At 41.4% G+C, this 19,535-nt stretch overlaps 4 protein-coding genes across 4 annotated transcripts; all 4 read right to left on the bottom strand.

The window, feature by feature from the left end:
* Positions 1-1,030: 1,030 nt before the first annotated feature.
* Positions 1,031-7,077, bottom strand: LOC110063781 (YEATS domain-containing protein 4-like). Its single transcript, XM_020770778.2, has 7 exons — positions 6,973-7,077; positions 6,774-6,893; positions 5,898-5,964; positions 4,014-4,108; positions 3,460-3,552; positions 2,597-2,678; positions 1,031-2,069 (listed from the first exon to the last, which is right to left on the bottom strand). The coding sequence occupies exons 1-7, from the start codon at positions 7,003-7,005 to the stop codon at positions 1,873-1,875; spliced, it is 687 nt and encodes a 228-aa protein (XP_020626437.2). The 5' UTR covers positions 7,006-7,077; the 3' UTR covers positions 1,031-1,872.
* A 1,173-nt stretch (positions 7,078-8,250) lies between these two features.
* Positions 8,251-10,713, bottom strand: LOC149116248 (uncharacterized). The gene has a single exon (XM_089277411.1). The coding sequence runs from the start codon at positions 10,711-10,713 to the stop codon at positions 8,251-8,253; it is 2,463 nt and encodes an 820-aa protein (XP_089133537.1).
* An 81-nt stretch (positions 10,714-10,794) lies between these two features.
* LOC149116247 (uncharacterized) lies at positions 10,795-15,662 on the bottom strand. The gene has a single exon (XM_089282179.1). It carries the CDS (start codon positions 14,244-14,246, stop codon positions 10,797-10,799), a length of 3,450 nt encoding a protein of 1,149 aa, XP_089138305.1. The 5' UTR covers positions 14,247-15,662; the 3' UTR covers positions 10,795-10,796.
* A 1,282-nt stretch (positions 15,663-16,944) lies between these two features.
* On the bottom strand, positions 16,945-19,077 carry LOC110063676 (adenosine receptor A1-like). Its single transcript, XM_020770676.2, has one exon. The coding sequence runs from the start codon at positions 18,663-18,665 to the stop codon at positions 17,652-17,654; it is 1,014 nt and encodes a 337-aa protein (XP_020626335.2). The 5' UTR covers positions 18,666-19,077; the 3' UTR covers positions 16,945-17,651.
* Positions 19,078-19,535: the final 458 nt, after the last annotated feature.

Below are 19,535 nucleotides of genomic sequence, written 5' to 3'. Positions count from 1 at the left end.
ACACTTGCCTGTCATCTCTGCCTTTGATAGGTTTCCACGTCCGAGCCAATCTCTAAACCCCATTAATCGTCTGAAATTGAATAGCTTCGTTATCCATTTTTGCAAGTAAACAGCGCAAAGTCCGTAATGTTTCCGTTTTCATTTAACGAGCAAATACCAGAGTATTTTATGATCTTGCCGCATTATCATTAGAGATTACGGAAACACTGTCAATGACTCAGTCGTTTTGTTTCGAGTTTGTTCTATTACAGTTTCAACCGGTTTCCTGTCACTTAGTTCGTGCAATAACAGTTTGAAGTTTTGATCAGTTGAAAGCTCGTTAAATTTCACGCTAAAAGCTCACAGGCATATACTGATCGCAAATCACTGATTGCTGCGATATCGAGTTTGAGGTATAAATTAACGTGTAATCCACAAGTCTGGCAGAGAGCATTATTTATTGAATCACACTGACGTTGATTTATTTCGCCGACAATTCCGGGTTATGCCGGGTTGTCCAATATCGCGAGGAAGCATCGCTTTCAAGTCGCAATCCTAGCCAACCGATGGGCTAGGTTTCTTTTAAAAACGCACTATCAACTAATTTACCGTTCTGCAAACGATATGCAATTTAGTGTTACCCTCAAAAAAAGCAAAACAAATTTCATTAGATGGAACTGACTTCTAGGATGAAAGAATAGCAAACTTCAAAGCCTGAACAAACACATCCGAAAGATAACTGACCGGCGGATTTGCTCGAAATACAGACAATATACTCTATACATAGATAGGTTTGAGTTTCCGGCTCCTTCCACGCTACGCTCTTATTTTTTAGATATATAAGAATAGATTTTCTAGGAATACTGAAGCTGAAATTTGTGAAATTTTAAGAATATTTTAAAAATAAACCAGAGACTGGGATTTAGAAAAGAATATAATTTTGTGTGTTGAACATTCGTAAATACAATACAATTATGTTTCTAACTAAACCGTATAAAACTCATCCTTTTCTCTAAACGGCAAAACTAGCCACAAACAACAAACTCAGAACTAGCCGTATGTTCAGTTTTAATAACCTTTCTGAAAGAAGTTCCGTAAGTCACATTAGGCTTACCATCTTTTCGTGCAGTCTGGCTCCAAAATTACTTCAAAGCCATCAATGTACATGATAGGACAGATAAATCTGACGTTTTATCGTCATAGTCTACTTTGTATTCCTTTATCTAATCCAAGAATATTGACAAGAATATTTTCAGCAATGTTCAGCCTGGGCCGGAAAAACAATATTGTTATAGAAAAAAAAAAGAGTAGAGTGCGTTTTTGTTGGTACGACAGGATCAGAAGCTATCAATGTGGATTGCAGGCAAAAACGCAACAATGCAACGGATCTGGATTTTTGCGGGTCAAATGGCGGATGATTATTAGCTAAACTAATACATATATTAAATAATTTGTATAATAATAACATCGAGCAATTTATGAAAACAATATCGATTACTTAAATGCTTTCCCAAATCTTCAGGTCTGATCTAAAGGCAAGCGTTTTATAAGCCTAAGACTCAATATTTATTCACTGGAAATAAATACAGGAGAAAAGAAAGTTGCGCTACTCCTTTCCATCGCAATGTGGAATATATTCGGTTCGTATATTACAAAATGACTGCACGACAAGTATTTTCTTACTTGATGTGTAAGTTGCTCAGAGTTTCCCTATTTGATTGATGTAACAGTCTGAGCCCGCTGAAAGTTGCTAAGCAACAGTACATATGCTGATGATAACAAGCTGGAATACCAACTTCTGACGTGCTCGATAATAATCGGAAACTATAATCGGAAACTATAATCGGAAATTATCGGTAGATCTTCGGATAATTTGCCGAACACAACACTTCCTTATTGTAAAACAGCCGGCGCCGTGGTGGGGTCCTGGCTCTCTTGATCTTGTTGTTCCAGTTTGGCTATTTCAGCTTTCATTTGGTGAATGGCGTCCTTGCAGACTTTAAGCTTCTCGTGTAACTCGCTGATTTCTTTGCCGATCTTTTGTCGGGCACCGCCAATGGACGCCGTTGTTCTTTGTTCAATTTCAGCCCCTTTGTGCAGAAGAATACAAATTAAAAATAAATGTTTATTACCACAAGAAATGGATTATTTGTTCCAAGGTTGCCAAGAATTAGGAAATGGTTAGGGTGAAAAAAAATTCTTCAAGGTCAGGGAAAAGTCAGGGAATTTTATCGAGTCAGAGAAATTTGACATTTTGAAGAAAAGTCGGGGAAAATTTAAATTATATTATTGTGAGTCACGAAAAACTGACATTTTGAAGAAAAGTCAAACAAAATTGAAATTATAACGCCGCTGATTTTTAAATACATTTGAAAGCTGGAAGAAACATTTCAGCTCACTGTGATCTCAAAGATGTTTTTTTTTTCTTAATGAAGACGATGAATTTGTTGAAAACATACGAGTCTTTAATAAATGGGTGGAAAGGATGGCTGTACGAATGATACTAATCTAAAATTGTCTTCTTTGTTTGATCAGAAATTTTACTTTTATCAAGAAAAAGTCAGGAAGTTTTGAAAATTGAAGTCTGCGTCGACCATAACACTATGACTCTACTTACAGTCTGACTCGTGTTTTATTGGCGGCAACTGTCTTGCACTCAGTAAGCATTGATGCATCATCTGTGTGGGGTCTTGGAAAATCTGGAAAACAAACCATCCACATGAAATGATACAATATTCTGTTCTACTATTGCAACATTTTACCAAAGATGGAAACTAATCAAGGACCTAATCTTGATGAAATAATTTTGCAAGGCTAGTTGTGTCTATTGGAAAAGTCCACTGTTGGCCTAAATAAAATTTAGGGACAAAAGTACCATTAAAGATTTGCTCTCACTTGAATAAACTACTTCAAGAAAGCAAACTTAGTGGCAGGCACGGTGGCCTCTTAGTTACTGTGCTTGGCACAGGATCGAGTGGTCATGGTTCGAGCCCTGGCTGGGGACATTTGTGTTGTGTTCTTAGGCAAGACACTTTACTCTCACAATGCCTAACTCAACTTAGGTGTATAAGTGGGTACCAGGGGATGCACTGCTATGGGGTAACCCTGTGATGGACTAGCATCCCATCCAGGGGGGGGGGGGGGGGAGAAGAAATACTCCTAGTCGCTTGATGTGACAGAAACTGGAGAGATAAATTATGCTGGCCTGTTGGGCCACTTGGCTCATATGCAGAGTTCACCTTTTTACCTAAAACATACACGTATGATCATCTCCTGTGTGAAGTTCACTTGAGCAAAGCATGCATTAAGCTGTTATGCATGAAACAAATGACCGAGTCAAGCAGTAATTTATTATAATATTTCTTGACGTAATTAAGAGGATTCCAATATTTAGTGGCTGCATTTACAGCCTATCAGCAATAACAGTGAATTCAAAATGAGCAGCGCCTGTTGGTCTATTAAACAACTTATTTCACTCACAATCTCATCATAGAACTCAGAAACCAACTGCTTCTTTCCAGAGGCAAGAGCAGATTCTGTTTGGAAAAGCTTCAAAAGATGATAAAATGTCACCTGAAAAGAAGAACAAAAAAAAAAAAAGGCCAGGAAAAATAAATATTATGTCTCGAGAAAGGTTAACAAAGTTCTTCTCTGGTTAGTAAACCCCATAGTAGGCTAAGTATAAGTGGTTTGTTTTTCTACTACAACTTTTTTTGCTTCACTTTTGCATAGGTATCTGCTATCTTTCAAATAAGCTTTTTATATCATTAAATTTAGATACATGTACCATACAAAATGCTCCTCTTATTTCTAACATAAATATACTACAAAATATTTTATTTTAGAATAGTATGCATTTTACATTGAAGAGAAGACCAAAATAATGATGCAAGCAAATTAAAAAATTAAAAAAAGATTATTGCATAAGAAAAATAATTTGTTAGAAATCTAACTCATGAAAGAGTAGAAAACATCTGCCGCAGGACTGATGATTTTAGCAGTTTCCATTAGACATAAGAGCTGTGTAAACTAACTGGTCTCTCTGCCTGATCCATGAAGAAGATTTTGATCTGTATTTCAAATTCTCCCCAGCCTGACTCATTCACTTCATACGGAGGTTTTGTTACAACTGTTCAATAAGAAAAACGCAAATGTTAGTTAGTGCACTGTTAGTTTGTCTGGTATATGTGGGTAGCTATAGCTACTTTAGTTTGTAGAGAAAAATTTCAACAGAAAACATCTGCATGGCAGTGAAAATACAAATATTTTCTCCACATACTGGAGTGAGAGACAACTCTGATAAACAGTCAAACCTCTCCACAATGGACACCTTTGGGACTAAGAAAAGTCACTCTTGTTGGGATGTGGCCATTACACATGGGGGGTAGGGGTGGTAGGGATGGTAGGGGTGGTAGGGGTGGTGGGATGAAGTTGTGTGACCTTTTACTATATAACATGGGGATTTGTATACAGCATTCATCAGTCATTGATAACTGGCCATTATGGAGAAGTTATTTTGGTAGTTTGGGACATACTTTGGTGGCTGTTGCCATTGTGGAGAGGTGGCTGTTGTAGAGAGGTTAAAATAAGAGAGAATGTATGGACCATCCACTGGGACAAAAGAAAGTGGCTGTTGTAGAGAGGTGGTCACTGCAGGGCCATTAGTGGAGGCCCAGCTGTAGTAGGTTTATAACCCAACAGTGTTATGAAACCAACTATAGAAGATATTGAAGGATTTTGTTGCGAGGAGGCAATGTGACAGAGTGAGGCATTTTGTTCCAAAACATAACACGGTACTGTTTTAAGAAGATCTAGCGGTGCGAATGGATGATTCCAGAAAATATTCATACCCTACCACAGGAATTCTGAGAGAGGGGGGGCTTCTTGGACTGGAATTCTGAAGGCATGGAGGAGGAGGGGTTATGCAGTTTGGAATTTCAAATGCATTGGGGGGTTCAACTCTGAATTTCTAGAGGGAGAAGACGGTAAAATCTTGACTTGAAATTGCTGATCTAAAAACTGTTCTAGTTTGTAAATGAAGCATGAACCGAATGCGGAAGCAGGGTAGAGATCGACCAGGTAGGTGTTGGTCTACTCTCCTGAAAATATGAAGCTAATGAACTGAAAACAAAAACTTTTATTTGGTGTTAAGCAACTTCAAGATATAACACTTAGAAAGGAAAGGTACAAACTTGAGTTGCTTGTTTGCTTGGCTGAAAATTGTGAGCAGAATTTTCTTGGAGGGGGAAAAAGTGCAAGTTTGCTGTTTGCTCATTAGAAATTTTAGGCAGTCAAACAGGAATTCTAAAGGACTGGAAAAAATCAGAAATTCCGGAGGGGAGGAGGGGTTAATGATTTTGGAATTTGGAGGGCATAGGCGGTAGCACATTTTGGAAGTTCCGATGGCAAGGGAGGGTGGGGTTAAAATGTTCATGCCACCCCTAGTAGGATATGGATATTTTCTGGAATCACCCAATGGTCCTTCAAAAAACATGGCGCTTTTTTTAGCGGTTATGTGTGTCTCACAGTCTCAATTTTTTCGCAAAGCTTTCTTACAGACGAGATTCCTAGCAAGCCTAAGAGAGTATCAAAGCACCAGTGTGTTTTTTTTCATATACAGCATCTGAACATCTTAGAATCTAAATGTCTCAAGCTTGCATTCAAACCACTTTGAAGTCGCGGTCTCGTAATTGAAGAAGTCAAAATGTCCCAGGCTCGCAAAGAAAAATGGTTGCCTGTCCTGCTAACCTTCTTCCTTGGTTATGTATGTCAGTCTTCTAGAACTTAAGGAAAGCCCTATCTACTACCAATGAAAATGTATTTATATCCTAAAAATAAAAGCAGTTAACATAAATCTGGTGACTGGAGAGTCAAAAATATCCACTGAAAACTGATTCATTAGTCCTCACATCTCTTACCTCTCAAGGGATTAGCATAACTTTCATGAAGTTTAAAGTGAACTTTTTTCACATAACTTGACATGTCCTACAAAACATAACTTGATTTAAAAAATGCTTCATGGTTGAACTGTTGACAACTTTCAACAGCACTCTGTAAATAAAAGAATGCCTCTCCACTCAGCCCCTACTGTTCTCAATTAGCCATTTAATTAGTCAGTCGGCTAGTCAATAATGATAAACTATTGATCAATCAATCCATCAATCAATCAATCAATCCATCAATCAATCAATCAATCAATCAATCAATCAATCTATTAATCAACCAATCAATCAATCTATCTATCTATCAATAAATTGTACACTTGTCCCTCTGTTTGTCTGTGAGTTTTTTAATAACCCACTTCAGTAGAACCATTCAAGACATGATTTCACATTATGAGCTGGAGGAAAAGACAAAAGAATTCTCTGGGATATTACATATACTTTCATCTAAAATCGTAGTTACAAATAGACCATTTTACAGTTGTCTGCTCAGTGACCTGGCCTTTGTATGGCAGCGAGGCTAGAGTTGACCTTGTTTTGATACAGACCTCACTGCTTTTGTCATGTAAATGCACCTAGTTAGCGTCAGAACAACTTGTTTTACACAACAAAAGCAGTGAGGTCTGTATCAAAACAAGGTCAACTCTAGCCTCGCTGCCATACAAAGGCCAGGTCACTGAGCAGACAACTGTAAAATGGTCTATTGAAAGGATTTGTTGCATCTTGATGGGACTCTTTTCTAGTGAAATTTAGATTTCCCTGGGTTGCAAACTAGCTATTTTCATACCCTAAAACTTCATTAAAAAAAACATAAATTCTGGTCTGTAACCGTGTTCAACGAGTGTTACACACCTCATTCTTGAAAGGTCGAAGAAACACTGTCCACCCGTGTGTGTGACCGTCGCTTTCCCGTTTTTTTCCAAAGTAGTGCGACACATTTCCAAATATGACTGGCTTTACGATTGTCATACCCTTTAGAAAACGAAATGGAATAATTTTTTCTCAGTGAAAGGAAAAAACATTTTGAATTTTTCCAAAACACAAAACAAACCTTCACTCTTGCGTTGTCACCGGAGGACGCCATATTGTTTCAGTCAGCGGCAACTATCGCGGGCTCAACGTTTAGTCAGCTAAGGGTTTCAAGTATCCTTAACAAGGTTTCGCAGATTTTTTGGTCAAAATGACGTCAATAGCAGATTTGCACGTTGTCGTCATTTGACTACAACTACCAGAATTCCTTTCGTTTTTTCTTTATTATTTAAATTTTGAATTCCCGGTTGAGTTTAAATAACAATTGCCCCGATTAGCATAAGAAACAGAAAAAGTGAAGGATTTTGGTATTTGTAGTCAAATGACGCCATCATGCAAATGGCCTAAAATTAATGTTAACAGTTCATGACACCAACAAAAGACAGCAAAATCCCGACCAAGACAGAACCAATCAAAACGTTCGGATTTTCCTGAACACTACCTTGCCATATGATCAAGTGATTTATTTTTATCTTGTTTTATTTTATTTTATTTCACTACCATTAAAGTCGCACACGCTTTTAACTCGTTTCGGATCTTCCGTTACATAGAAATTTATTTCACCCAATGATCGAAACACGGTAACTGAAAATAACAAAATTACAAACACGGGAATGAGCATAAAACAACTAACAACCACCGAACATGAAGAATGCAGAAAAGCGGCAAAGCGAAATAAACGAAGAAACTTACAAGACGAATGTGAAAAACCAAAGACGAACCGAAAACCAGAGACGCTCGTAGTACCCAATGACGCTACTAACTGAAATAAATTACACGCAAACCGAACTTATAGAGTATGCAAATGAACATAACATATACAAAAAGGGCACAAAACAAAAGAAACTAGTTACGCAAAACTTAACACCAAACACGAAGCAAGAAGCATGAACAAATGTCACAAATTCTGGCGCCTACATTCCGGCCCCTTAAATACGAAGGTGTAAACCGTGTATTTACCAACGAAACAAACAGGCCCAGAATTACTTAAGTAATTAAAACGCAAAGCGGTAGTCACTTAAAGTCTAGACGCCTTAAAATATCAACAAAAAATACTGCTATGAAACGTTTTTTCGAGTGCTTCCCTTGAAGGCAAGTCACACGATCTTTAGCAGTCACGCAAAACAACAACAGTGACGGAACTTTCGCTCCAAGCTGTTCAATTGACTCTTGTAGGCACAGCTTCCTGATAGGGCGTTTCCAAGTCAAAGTCTCCAAAGTTGCTCTAAACTTGCTCCAATAAACAAAGTTTTCCGACTGGACGTTCCAGCGTCGACTTCTTTGTTATGACCTTGACACGTCAAACGAAACCGCTGCTATCAGGGTAAACCTCACTGACTCGACCAATCGGCCATAAATTCCTAGGCGACTGCTCATCTACAATAATAACGGTGTCTCCTACTGAGAGATTTCTCCTTGGGCGTAACCACTTTTGGCGCTCCTGCAACAACGGAAGGTACTCTCTTTTCCATCTATACCAGAAGACGTTAGCCAAATATTGAACTTGCAGCCACCTCCGCCTTGAATACAACTGATTTCTTTCGAAGACACCTGATGGAAGAGAAGCTTCCTGACGTAATAACAATAGATGATTCGGTGTTAAGGACTCCAAATCTTTTGGGTCATCAGAGACTGCAGTTAAAGGTCTGCCATTGATGATGCTCTCGGTTTCACACATTAGAGTTTGAAGGCTCTCATCGTCGAGCGTTTGCTCTTTAACTAGGCTTCCCAGAATCTTTCGAGTGGATCTTATCATTCTTTCCCAAGCGCCGCCATGATGCGAGGCCGCCGGTGGATTGAAATACCATAGGATGCCTTTCTGTAAGAGCTCTTCGTGGATCTTGGCTTGGTTCCAGCCTTCAATCATGACTCGTAGCTCCTTTTCAGCCCCTGTGAAATTTGTTCCATTGTCCGAACGTATCTCTTTCACTTGACCTCTTCGGGCAATGAAGCGTCTAAGTGTCAGGATGAAGGAATCTGTGTCCAACGTATATGAAATCTCCAGGTGAACAGCTCTGACAGCCAAACAAGTAAAGATAGCTCCATAGCGTTTAACCATACTTCTCTTTTGACGAACAAGAAAGGGACCAAAATAGTCTATTCCCACACAAGTGAAGGGGGGTTGATCTGGGGTCACTCGAGGGCGTGGCAAATCGGCAATCTTTTGCTCTCCAACAGCGCCCTGACGCCGTCTGCAACCAAAGCAGGATGTAAGTACACTTCGCACGGTAAGATTGGCACGGATGAGCCAAAATCTTTCTCTCAAGAGGGACAGAACATATTCTCTGCCAGAGTGACCACTCTTCTGGTGAAAGTGCTGGATCAGAAGCCGGGCAAGAGGAGAATCTTTGGCAATAATTATCTGGTGCTTCGAGTCATCATGCAGAGGTGCTCTGCTTAGACGTCCACCGACACGAAGAAGGCCGTTCACCAAAATCGGGTCCAATTTTGCAAGGACGCTTGACTTCTTCACACAGTTCCCTTTCTCGATGGCTCTTCTCTCTTCTGCGAAGGCACGACTCTGATCAAACATGATTACTTCTCTCTCTGCATCATTTATCTCTGAACAGGTCAAAGGTTCCAAACTGGCTATCTGGGAGCTTCTGTCAAAGGTGTCTTGCGTAGACTTTCGTTTCCTGGTAATAAATCTCTTTTGGCACCGAAGACAAAGCGCGATGAACTTCAATAACTTGAGCCAGGATGAGAACCACTGGACCATAGAAATGACATTGGACTGAATCTCACTCGGACGCGCACCGACAACAAAGGATTTTGACTCTCGTTTCACCTCCGGGTCATCACCAGACAGCTCTGTACTGTGTTTTGGTAGGTTAACCCATTCGGAAGGAGGCTTTAAAAGGAAATCTGGCCCCTTTATCCAACGGTCATTTCGAATGAATGCATCTGCAGAAGTTCCTCGTGAGGCATCGTCGGCTGGATTGGACTTGGATTCTATGTATCTCCATTGTGAAGGACTCGAGTCTCCTCTAATGATAGCAACCTGGTTAGCGACGTAAGTGTGGAAGCGTTTGGACGCATTCGCAATGTACCGCAGGACAGTCATGCTGTCAGTCCAGAAGGTGATTTTATCTATTGGAATTTTCAGTTCATTCTTCAACAACTTGTTTAAACGAACTGACACAGTCGCGGCTGCTAATTCCAATCTTGGAATACTCATTTGCTTCAAAGGGGCGAGGCGGGATTTACCAACCAGAAAGGAGCAATGAGCCTGACCGTCTGAATTGACTTCCCTAAGATATGAGACAGCTCCATAAGCGCACTGGGAAGCATCGCAGAAGTGATGAATTTCAGTGGTTACTTCTTCTCCTAGATCGGCACCCTTAACACATCTGTTGACGGAGAGCTGAGAAAGCTTCGGCAGATCAGCAAGCCATGCCTGCCAACGAGATAAGTGAAAACACGGAATCTCATCATCCCAACCGAGGCCTTTTCTGCATAAGTCCTGAAGGAGAAGCTTTGCTGGGAGAACGAAAGGTGCAGCCATGCCGAGCGGATCGTAGACTGAACTAACGACCGAGAGAATCCCACGTCTGGTACAAGCTTTCTCCTTGATGTTTACTTTAAAACCGAACGCATCCGTCTCGACAAACCATGACACGCCCAAAGCTCTCTCTGTGGGAAGCGTATCGCATTCAAGATTAAGCTCCTTCACGTCCTTGGCTCTTTCTTCCGGTGGAATGGACTCTAAGACTTGTCGATCATTGCTTGCCCATTTGGTCAAATTGAATCCGCCAATCAGCATAAGTTTACGTAGATCAGCCACATGCTTGACTGCTGCAGAACTCGACGATAAGGACTTCAGGCAATCGTCAACATAGAAATTCCTTAGGGTGAGAATTCGTGCTTGTGGTCTTCCGCATTCCGTCGCATGGCAAAATTGGCACAACTCGGCGATGAAACTGCGCCGAAAAGATGAACAGTCATTCGGTACTCTTCCAGCTTCTTAGTGAAGTCACCTTTGGGCCACCAAAGGAATCGCAAGAGATCTCTGTCTTCTTTCGGAACGCGCACCTGGTGAAACATTGATTGAACGTCACCCATTACTGCAACTGGATCCTGGCGAAAACGAATTAGCACACCAACTAGACTCTTGGTCAGGTCTGGTCCTTGGAACAGCTCGTTGTTTAGAGACGTCCCATGAAACTGGGCGGAACAGTTGAAAACCACGCGTATTTTATCCGGCTTCTTATGATGGTAGACACCGTGGTGTGGAATAAACCACACCTTACCATCCGATCTATTCAGAACGTTCTGGGGTACCTTCTCTGCATAACTCTCACTGATAACCTCCTCAAGGAAAGCAACATAGTCCTCACGAAGTTTCGTATCACTGGAAAGCTTGCGTTTGAGGTAAGAGGCACTTCGTTCAGCTTGACTCCTATTTACTGGCAATTTCACGTTGCGGTTCCTTAACGGTAGTGAAACCTGGTAATGATCATCTGCACACTGCACAACCGAGTCCTCTACAATGTTCATAAACTTGAGGTCATCCCTTGACATACTTAGACCATCGGAGTAAGGTGCATCTACGAGATCAGTACAAGCTGCACACATAGGATGAGTTTTCTTAGACGTAATGAAGAAACTAGAGCAAGGTACATACTTCTGCTTTCTCCCAGTTGGACCATTAATGACCCAGCCGAGGTCAACTCTGGTTGCATATGGGTCCCCATCAGCAGCAGGGATTATTTCTCTCGGCTGCAAGGCTTCAGGAACATCGGCTCCAATCAATAAATCCACTCCGAAATTCAGATCGGATAAGTACACATGGCCTTGAAGGTGCGACCATCGCTCAACATCCTCTTGCTTTGGGGTTTCGTCCCTACCTACGGGCATAGCTGGTCTGGAAAGTACGTCAGGCAGGAGGATGGCAACATTTTCGTCTAGATCAGATACCACCAGGTCGTTAACGAGAGCAGTGACTACATCTTTACTACTATCCATGGTGGTTAGCTTTAGTCTCGTCTTCTTGCCGACGACCATCAGGCGCTCCATCAGGCGCTCCATCAGGCTAGCTGAACAAAAGGTGGAATTGGAACCATTGTCGAGTAACGCATAAGTTTCGATGCACAGAGGACTGCCTTTAACTTTAACCTTTACAGCCACTATAGGCAAGGCAGTAACGGGGGAACTTTCCATCGTGGTTAAGCCACAGAAGTGATCACCAGTGCTCTGGTTCGTGTTCTGGACAGTGTTCGACTGGCTGTTCAAAGATTGAGGTCTGCCTTCTCCACACTCAGTTCCAACAGAGTCTTGTTGTGTTCTGACTCCAACAACAACTTCCGGGGTACTTGGATGCAACACAGTGGCATGTTTCCTGTCGCAATGATTGCAGGGTTTCTTCTTGTAGCGACCTTTGGACTGGTGGCCGCCATTCAAGCAAGAGAAGCAAAGCCGCTGCTTCATCACGAAGTCGCGCTGATCAACATCGGGCACTTTGGCGAAACTGGAACATTCAGCGAGAGTATGATCTGCATTGCAAAAGGGGCACTTCTTCTGCGAAGGGCTAGCTGAGTTGGACGAATCACGACTGGATGTACTGGGGGACTTCTTATCAGTAATGGTAACGAGGGCAATTTGCTTGTCACCACGCTTCTCAGATTTAGATCTCAGGCCCCTGTCCCTGTTATTCTTCTTTTCCTTTTCCAAGAAAGGGAGTTTTCCAAAGACTGGATTGGACAAAGCACGGGCCTGCTGCTTAACAAACAGGGAAATGTCATCAATACAAATGTCTCTCCCTTCGGTGTTGAGGATTTTGTCAGCGTTGTCACGCCAACTAGCTTGCAGTTTCGGAGGAAGTCGCTCGATAATCTTCCGCATACAATCCGGGCTTTCAAACTTGCTGGAGTAACCAATAGCTTTAAGAGTGTTCGTACAACTGGCCAGCAAAGTGGCGAAACCTTCTAGAGCTTCGGCGTCTTCGGCCTTAATAGCAGGACCATTCGTCACTTTATCCACATGAGCCATTGCAATTTTATGCTTCTGACCGAATTTACTCTCCAAAAGCTTCCTTGCCTTTAGGTAGCCTGCTTCAGCGTTCATGTAGAGACAGCTGCGCACTAACTCCTGGGGTCTGCCAGCCGTATGCTGTTCTAGGTAATAGAGTCTTCCGGCATAATCGGACTCTCTAGTCTCGATCACAGTTTCAAAGGCACGAATGAAGGTACAATAATCCAGCGGATTGCCAGTAAACACGGGTACACGTCTCCTTGGGAGCGAGTTTCTTTGTTGTTGGCTCACAAACTCTTTCATAACGCGATTCTGTTGTGCGAGAATATCAAAAGCCATGTCGCTCAGTCCAGATTTCTCGGAGCCCGAGCTTGAACCGCTTGCAACACTCGCCTGGTCGATAGGCGCCAAATTGACACTTGCTTTAACTGATCCTTGCTCGTTTTTTCCAGAAGGCACAATCTGTGAACTTTTAATGCCATCGGTCAACGTGACCTTGGTGTTGGAGGACACATCTGGAACATCAACAAGAGTGTTAGAGGCCGGCACTATGTTTGGAACAAAGTTTCCTGCTTCTGCTTGGGCATAAGCTTCCTCTCTAGCCAGAGCCTTAGCGTATTCCGTTTTGAGGTTCAGCTCATCTTTCTTCAGCTGAAGCTCGTACTCTTGACGTTTGAGGAGTAGCTCCGTCTCCTGAAGAGAATGGCGCTGATTTAAAGCAAGTACCTCGGCTCGAAGTTCGGCGATGCGGGCTGCCTCTTTGGCTCTTGCAGCTGATATAGAGCTTGTTTTGGAGAGCCTGCTTGACCTAGATCCACACTCAGAGGGTTTGGGCTTGTTTCGTAGACCAATTCCAACTTGAGAGGCACTGTCATCAGGCGTTACCAGGTTATCCTGAAGATTCGTTTCCGTAACCCGTAACCAATCGTTTACCGTTTGACAGAAGAAATCCAAACTGCTTTCGATTTCAGCGAAATAGACCTCTGATTCTTGCCTTTGACCTTCGTCAGTCAAAGCCGCATGATACGCGTGCTGGGCTTCAGCAAACTTGCGAAACAACGACGTAATTTCCGGCAGCTTTATTTTCACTGCTTCCAAATTGCTTTCATCGGTTAGAAGGTTGTCAATCTCTCTCCGTTTAGCAGATAAAGAAGATAACACTCCTCCTCTCTTCTTTCTTAGTTCTCGAATTCGTTCAAGTGACACTCCTTCGTGATCCAAAGAAGAGTTAGGTTTACGAACACGTGTACTTGTGCGTTGAACAGGTTGACCGCTCTTCCCTGTAGAAACGGACAAATTAACATCCGCAGCGTCGGAAGACATCATGATAGACCATAAATACAAACCCGATTCGTCTTTTACGAATAAAGTCGCACACGCTTTTAACTCGTTTCGGATCTTCCGTTACATAGAAATTTATTTCACCCAATGATTGAAACATGGTAACTGAAAATAACAAAATTACAAACACGGGAATGAACATAAAATAACTAACAACCACCGAACATGAAGAATGCAGAAAAGCGGCAAAGCGAAATAAACGAAGAAACTTACAAGACGAATGTGAAAAACCAAAGACGAACCGAAAACCAGAGACGCTCGTAGTACCCAATGACGCTACTAACTGAAATAAATTACACGCAAACCGAACTTATAGAGTATGCAAATGAACATAACATATACAAAAAGGGCACAAAACAAAAGAAACTAGTTACGCAAAACTTAAAGTGCACCTAACCCCCAAATTTTTTTTTCGCTAAAACAAATCTAGACTTTATTTGAAGCATTTGGGCGAAGAAATTTTTGAATTTGGTTGAATCCTCGATTTTCTATGCCCTTTCAAAGTCGCGATTAAGTGTTTCACGACCGCGTTTTAGGGAGTCTGGGGCGGCGGTACCTGATGACGTCTACCCAGGAACCAAACACAATAGCGCCTCAGTCAACTCACTGTATTTGCTCGAGAAAATAGAATGCAAAACTAATCGTTCCGATGTATTTTGGGACTAAAACGTCCAAGTTTTGTCTCAGAATCATTTCTTTTTCGTCACTGGAGTCAGAGTTAAGTTTCGATTCGGAAGGCTCCGAAATAAACTTCGATCGAGCACGTTCGACAACTGTGAACTCACTGCTTAGAGCTTTGAGAGCAATTTACAATATTTCAAGCGACGACGGGGAAGACGTCTTTGCGGACGAGCTGCTTGTATATTAGGAATGGAAAGCTAGATACGAAGTGGAGGGGCAGGCAAACGAACAGCAGGAAAGAAAACTCAAGGACTGCTTTGGATGGTAATTTCGTCAACTAAACATAAGATTCCCACGCGTGTTTATAGCCCGTTTACATTTGTCCTTACCGAGAATGTATTTTGTCAAGGTTCTGTTAAATCCAGTTTGTGTTTTACTTTCAGTTGAATGCTTCATGTTTATAAGAGCGACGTACGTGTTGCAGTTTTCGAGACTTGATGACCTCCAAAACATTGGCTTCGATCGATTGAAAATCGTATTGTTTGGAGCTGTATTTTTGAAGCTGCGGGAAGCAAGGCGGAAGGAAACATTTCATGCAATTACCGATTTCACATTGTCACACGTTTTAAGTCGTAACTCCAAATAACCAATGTAAATTGTTCTCAAAGTTTGGAGTGAAATTCGTCGGGTAAGCGAAAAGGGTGTGTTCCCTAAGCGGTCCGGAGATAATGTTACGCGGTCATATTTTCGACGCTATTGCACAGAATCTTTGTCACACTGCTGATTTTCAAACCTTCGAAAAACTCTGTGAGTCTAACAATTTTGTTATCATGTAATTCTAGAGGATTAATCTTCGACTTTCATCTAAATCGAAAGAGAAATAAGTGTTGGTTAGCGGCGTACAGTTGCGATCTATTTACATATCAGTATAACGCTTCTTGATCATGACCGGATCACACAACGTTGCCGGTTATGTTATAAATACTGCGGGATTGGAAGATATAGGTTGTCGGTGGTATTTCTACAAATTGCTGGTTAGCTTTAAGCAGAAAATTTATGAAAATAGCGTTCGAAAGTCTGCGGAACAAATTCCAGTGAGAGTTCTTCAATGGTTCTCACAGATTCAGTTCGCTTGTTTCGGTTCGACAAAATCAACCATCGTTTACGTCTTTATTGCACCATTAGCCGATCATCGTCAGTAAATTGTACAGTATATCTTTCTTTAAATCTGGAATATTGCTGCAACAGCCGATAGCGCCTCTGGAAGGCGTTTCTGCGCACTTTTCGAATGTGTATTGCACCATCCTGAAGGAAATGAGAGGAAATGAGATATCCAACCTTCCTGGGTAGACGTCACAAGAGCCGCTGGACCCATTCTCCTCAAACTCGGTCGTGAAACAAAATGGCGGTGTTTTGGAGCTATTTTCGAGATTTCGTCGTGGCACAGAAAATCGAGGATTTAACGGAATCCAAAAATTTCTTCGCAGAACTATTTCAAATAATAAGTAGATTCGTTCTAGCGAAAAAAAATTTTTGGGGTTAGGTGCACTTTAACACCAAACACGAAGCAAGAAGCATGAACAAATGTCACAAATTCTGGCGCCTACAACCATTTAGATATTCCTTAACCGATCTTTTAGAAGATTTGAAATCCCGCTGTCAGAAAAAGTGAATTCTTTAAGCATTTAGTGTAAGCATTTTATAAGTGTATTTAGTGGAAGAAATCTCACATTTTCGTTTGCTTTGATATCGTTCACTTTAGAATATTTTGCTCTTTTTTAATTTTGCTTCAGTCATCTCTCAATTCAGATTAAGCCAATGACCGCAAGTGTCATTTAAGTTTTATTAATATTAACTCTTGATCTCGCTCTTTCTTGACTTTCATAATCAAACCGAAACAAGTGCACAATTGACGGTTTGTCAGCGGGTTGCAGATCACTTGTCTTCAGTTTCGAAACGAGAAACGTCGAAAAAGGTCAACGACGGTTCCACTTCCTGCTGTCAGTTACTGAATCAAATGCATGTTCGTCGCGTAATGTCATCAGTAATCGTGACAACGGTAGATTGTCTGAGGATTCTTTTAATTTTTAACAAATTACTTCCAGTTATTTTGTTAAATATATCATGGCTACATTCCCCGGAAGAAACTAAGTATTTTAAACATTATTTTCGTCTACAAAGACCAAAAAATGTAGTCTTTCAAAGCCTTAAACTGAATTAGATGTTTATAAATTAAAAAACATTATCACCTTGCCACTTTACAACAAAATGCGATCGCGATGTGACCCCAGCCAAGCACTGAGTTCAATACTTCGATGCGTGCTTGGTCTCCTGAGGAGACTAATATTAAATGCATTAGACAAGTTGGGCAATAATATAACTAATATCGTATTTTCATACGAGCTAAAGAAGATTAAACCGCGTTACGGCTGAATAAATATTTTGCGTAAACAAGCTGACAAGTTATAGTTCGTTCGTAACGAGTTATGACAAACTCATGTTGACCCGCCGAGATTTCTTCCGCAAAGTATTGAAATAAAATCTAAAACTGCACTATAAATATCCCAGTTGCTTTTTAAAGTTTTTTACTAATTTCCAATGTGTCCTTGAAAATGATATAGATACATTTAGAATTGTAAATATTTACATTAGCGAACAATTCCGAAACATTCCCAATGCAAATTTCACGGGTTTGATACCCGCTTGAAAACGCAATAGCTATCTTCAAATGTACTTTTTATCGACAAAGTGTTGATACTGAAACACAATCTAACTTGATGGATTGTCGCTTGATATGTTGTATGTTCCAGAAATCGCTCCTAAAGAGTTCATTGAAAGGTTCAACTGTGCGGAGACTGAACGCAGCCTTCGCATAATCTTGCCGCACGTCAATATTTTAGCGAAGGCTTTACGGTACGGTTGCAGCCGCCATGCGAAAACGAAAGGGTTCATGCTTGAATTCGCCATGATTAAAATGTAATTTATATCCCTTGCCCAATGAATAAAGACACAGTTGCAGGTCCCGCAAAAGCTGATCACGTAAATGAGGACCAGTGACGGAAGAAAACAACAGATGAATAGCGCGAGCATGATCAGGAAAGTTTTTGTAATTTTCTTCTCCCATTTCATCGCTCTCTTCTTAACTTGGTTGTCTTGTTCATGGCCATCGTGTAGAGAGTCCCAGTACTTAATTTGATGCTTGAAGTTCCTGAAGACTTTCGCATAAGTGAGGCACAGCACTGCAAATGTAGCTACCACTGCTGTGCTAGCGAAGAAGAACTGGTACTTCAAATAACCCACCTTGAAGTAAAGAAGGGCAAATCCGATGGAAAAGACCCAAAGAGCAACTGAAGCGATGGCCGCCCTTCTTATAGTCAGCCTGCTCTTGTATTTCAGTGGGTCGGTGATAGCAATGAATCTGTCTACAGTCAAGGCAGCCAAACTCAGCAGCGACGCGGTCGTAGAGATGAAAGATCCAACCCGTCTAGCATGGTCTCGGCGGAGAAGTGTCGGGTGATGGCTTAAGGCCTCGCGCACGTAGAAGTCGACCGACATCGGTAGCGCGAAACATCCCACGACTAAATCTGCCGTCGCTAAATTAGCCACGAGGAAGTTGAACGGAGATCGCAGATTGCGATTTGGATCGATAATGACGGCCAGGAGTACAAGAAAGTTGCCCGTGACTGTTGTAGCCGTGAGAACAGAGCAGAACGAAGCTGAAGTGATGCTCAATGCAGTCGGAACAGAGATATTCGCACACGGGTACAAACCGATCAAAGACATCGCGCCTTTAAGTCCCTCTTGTTCTCCGTAGATTTCTTTTTAAAGCCAAAGATGTCAGAGTTGTGTAATCGCTAAGGACCATTTACCGGAGTTGTGGGAGTTCTTGGATTTAGTCAGCTGTCAGGTTAATAAAGACGGAAGTGAAATTTACTCTCCCTAATTTAATTCGCTTGTCAACAAAACGGGAAGGTCACGTTATTTGGCGGGGGTGGGTGCGGCCTCATTATCTGTCTGTCTGTGAAAATTTGGGAAAGACATGAGTGCAATGGACTAGAACCAATTGCGGACAGTGTATTTTCGAGTTATCTGTTCATTTTGAGTGATGATTACAGTGCTTCTTCGACCATCGAACGCCTGCTACAGATGACGCATTTTGGTATACGTAAAAGAACACAAAAATAAGAAATATTGTATTAGTCCCCCATAGAAATATTGACTGTCTGTCAAACCAACTCATCACATTCACAGCTTTCCAATTGACTAATGAACAACTTTATATTATATGATTCTCCGACTTCAATACAAGCTCCCCAAGATATGCTGATAGGATAACTTGAACATGAGAAAACTACAGCTAAAACATACGAAATGCAAAATTTAAATTTGAAAATTTCACATCCTGTGTGGGAGAAGTCCAATTTCCTCGGTGCGTCGGATCTGTGACTTTACGCAGGATGTAAGCCTCAGCAGGGTAGCAAAAGTAACAAAATGTAAATGGTTTTAATGTCGTATAATTTAGGGCATAATAGGATGAATAATTAACTAATTTCATGCAGAAGTTGCGCGAATGACGTAGGTGTCTTTCTGTCCTAACTGTAGCAGACAGGTTACAAGGAGTTGCGGTATATTGGACAGCTTTAAGTGGACATC

This window comes from Orbicella faveolata, unplaced genomic scaffold, assembly GCF_042242905.1.
Source record: "Orbicella faveolata isolate gen_17 unplaced genomic scaffold, um_ofav_v1 contig_12, whole genome shotgun sequence".
Taxonomy (NCBI): domain Eukaryota; kingdom Metazoa; phylum Cnidaria; class Anthozoa; order Scleractinia; family Merulinidae; genus Orbicella; species Orbicella faveolata.
Note: the sequence above shows the minus strand (reverse complement) of the source record. Positions and strands in the feature narration are given on the sequence as shown.

Bases quoted from the DNA above. Each gene is read 5' to 3' on its own strand.
- LOC110063676 (XM_020770676.2), bottom strand. From the start codon at position 18,665: ATGTCTTTGATCGGTTTGTACCCGTGTGCGAATATCTCTGTTCCGACT.
- LOC149116248 (XM_089277411.1), bottom strand. From the start codon at position 10,713: ATGCTGATTGGCGGATTCAATTTGACCAAATGGGCAAGCAATGATCGA.
- LOC110063781 (XM_020770778.2), bottom strand. From the start codon at position 7,005: ATGGCGTCCTCCGGTGACAACGCAAGAGTGAAG. The intron at 6,894-6,972 runs GTTTGTTTTGTG...CGTTTTCTAAAG, and splicing joins GTGACAACGCAAGAGTGAAG to GGTATGACAATCGTAAAGCC. The intron at 4,109-5,897 runs GTAAGAGATGTG...CTTATTGAACAG, and splicing joins TTATGCTAATCCCTTGAGAG to TTGTAACAAAACCTCCGTAT.
- LOC149116247 (XM_089282179.1), bottom strand. From the start codon at position 14,246: ATGATGTCTTCCGACGCTGCGGATGTTAATTTGTCCGTTTCTACAGGG.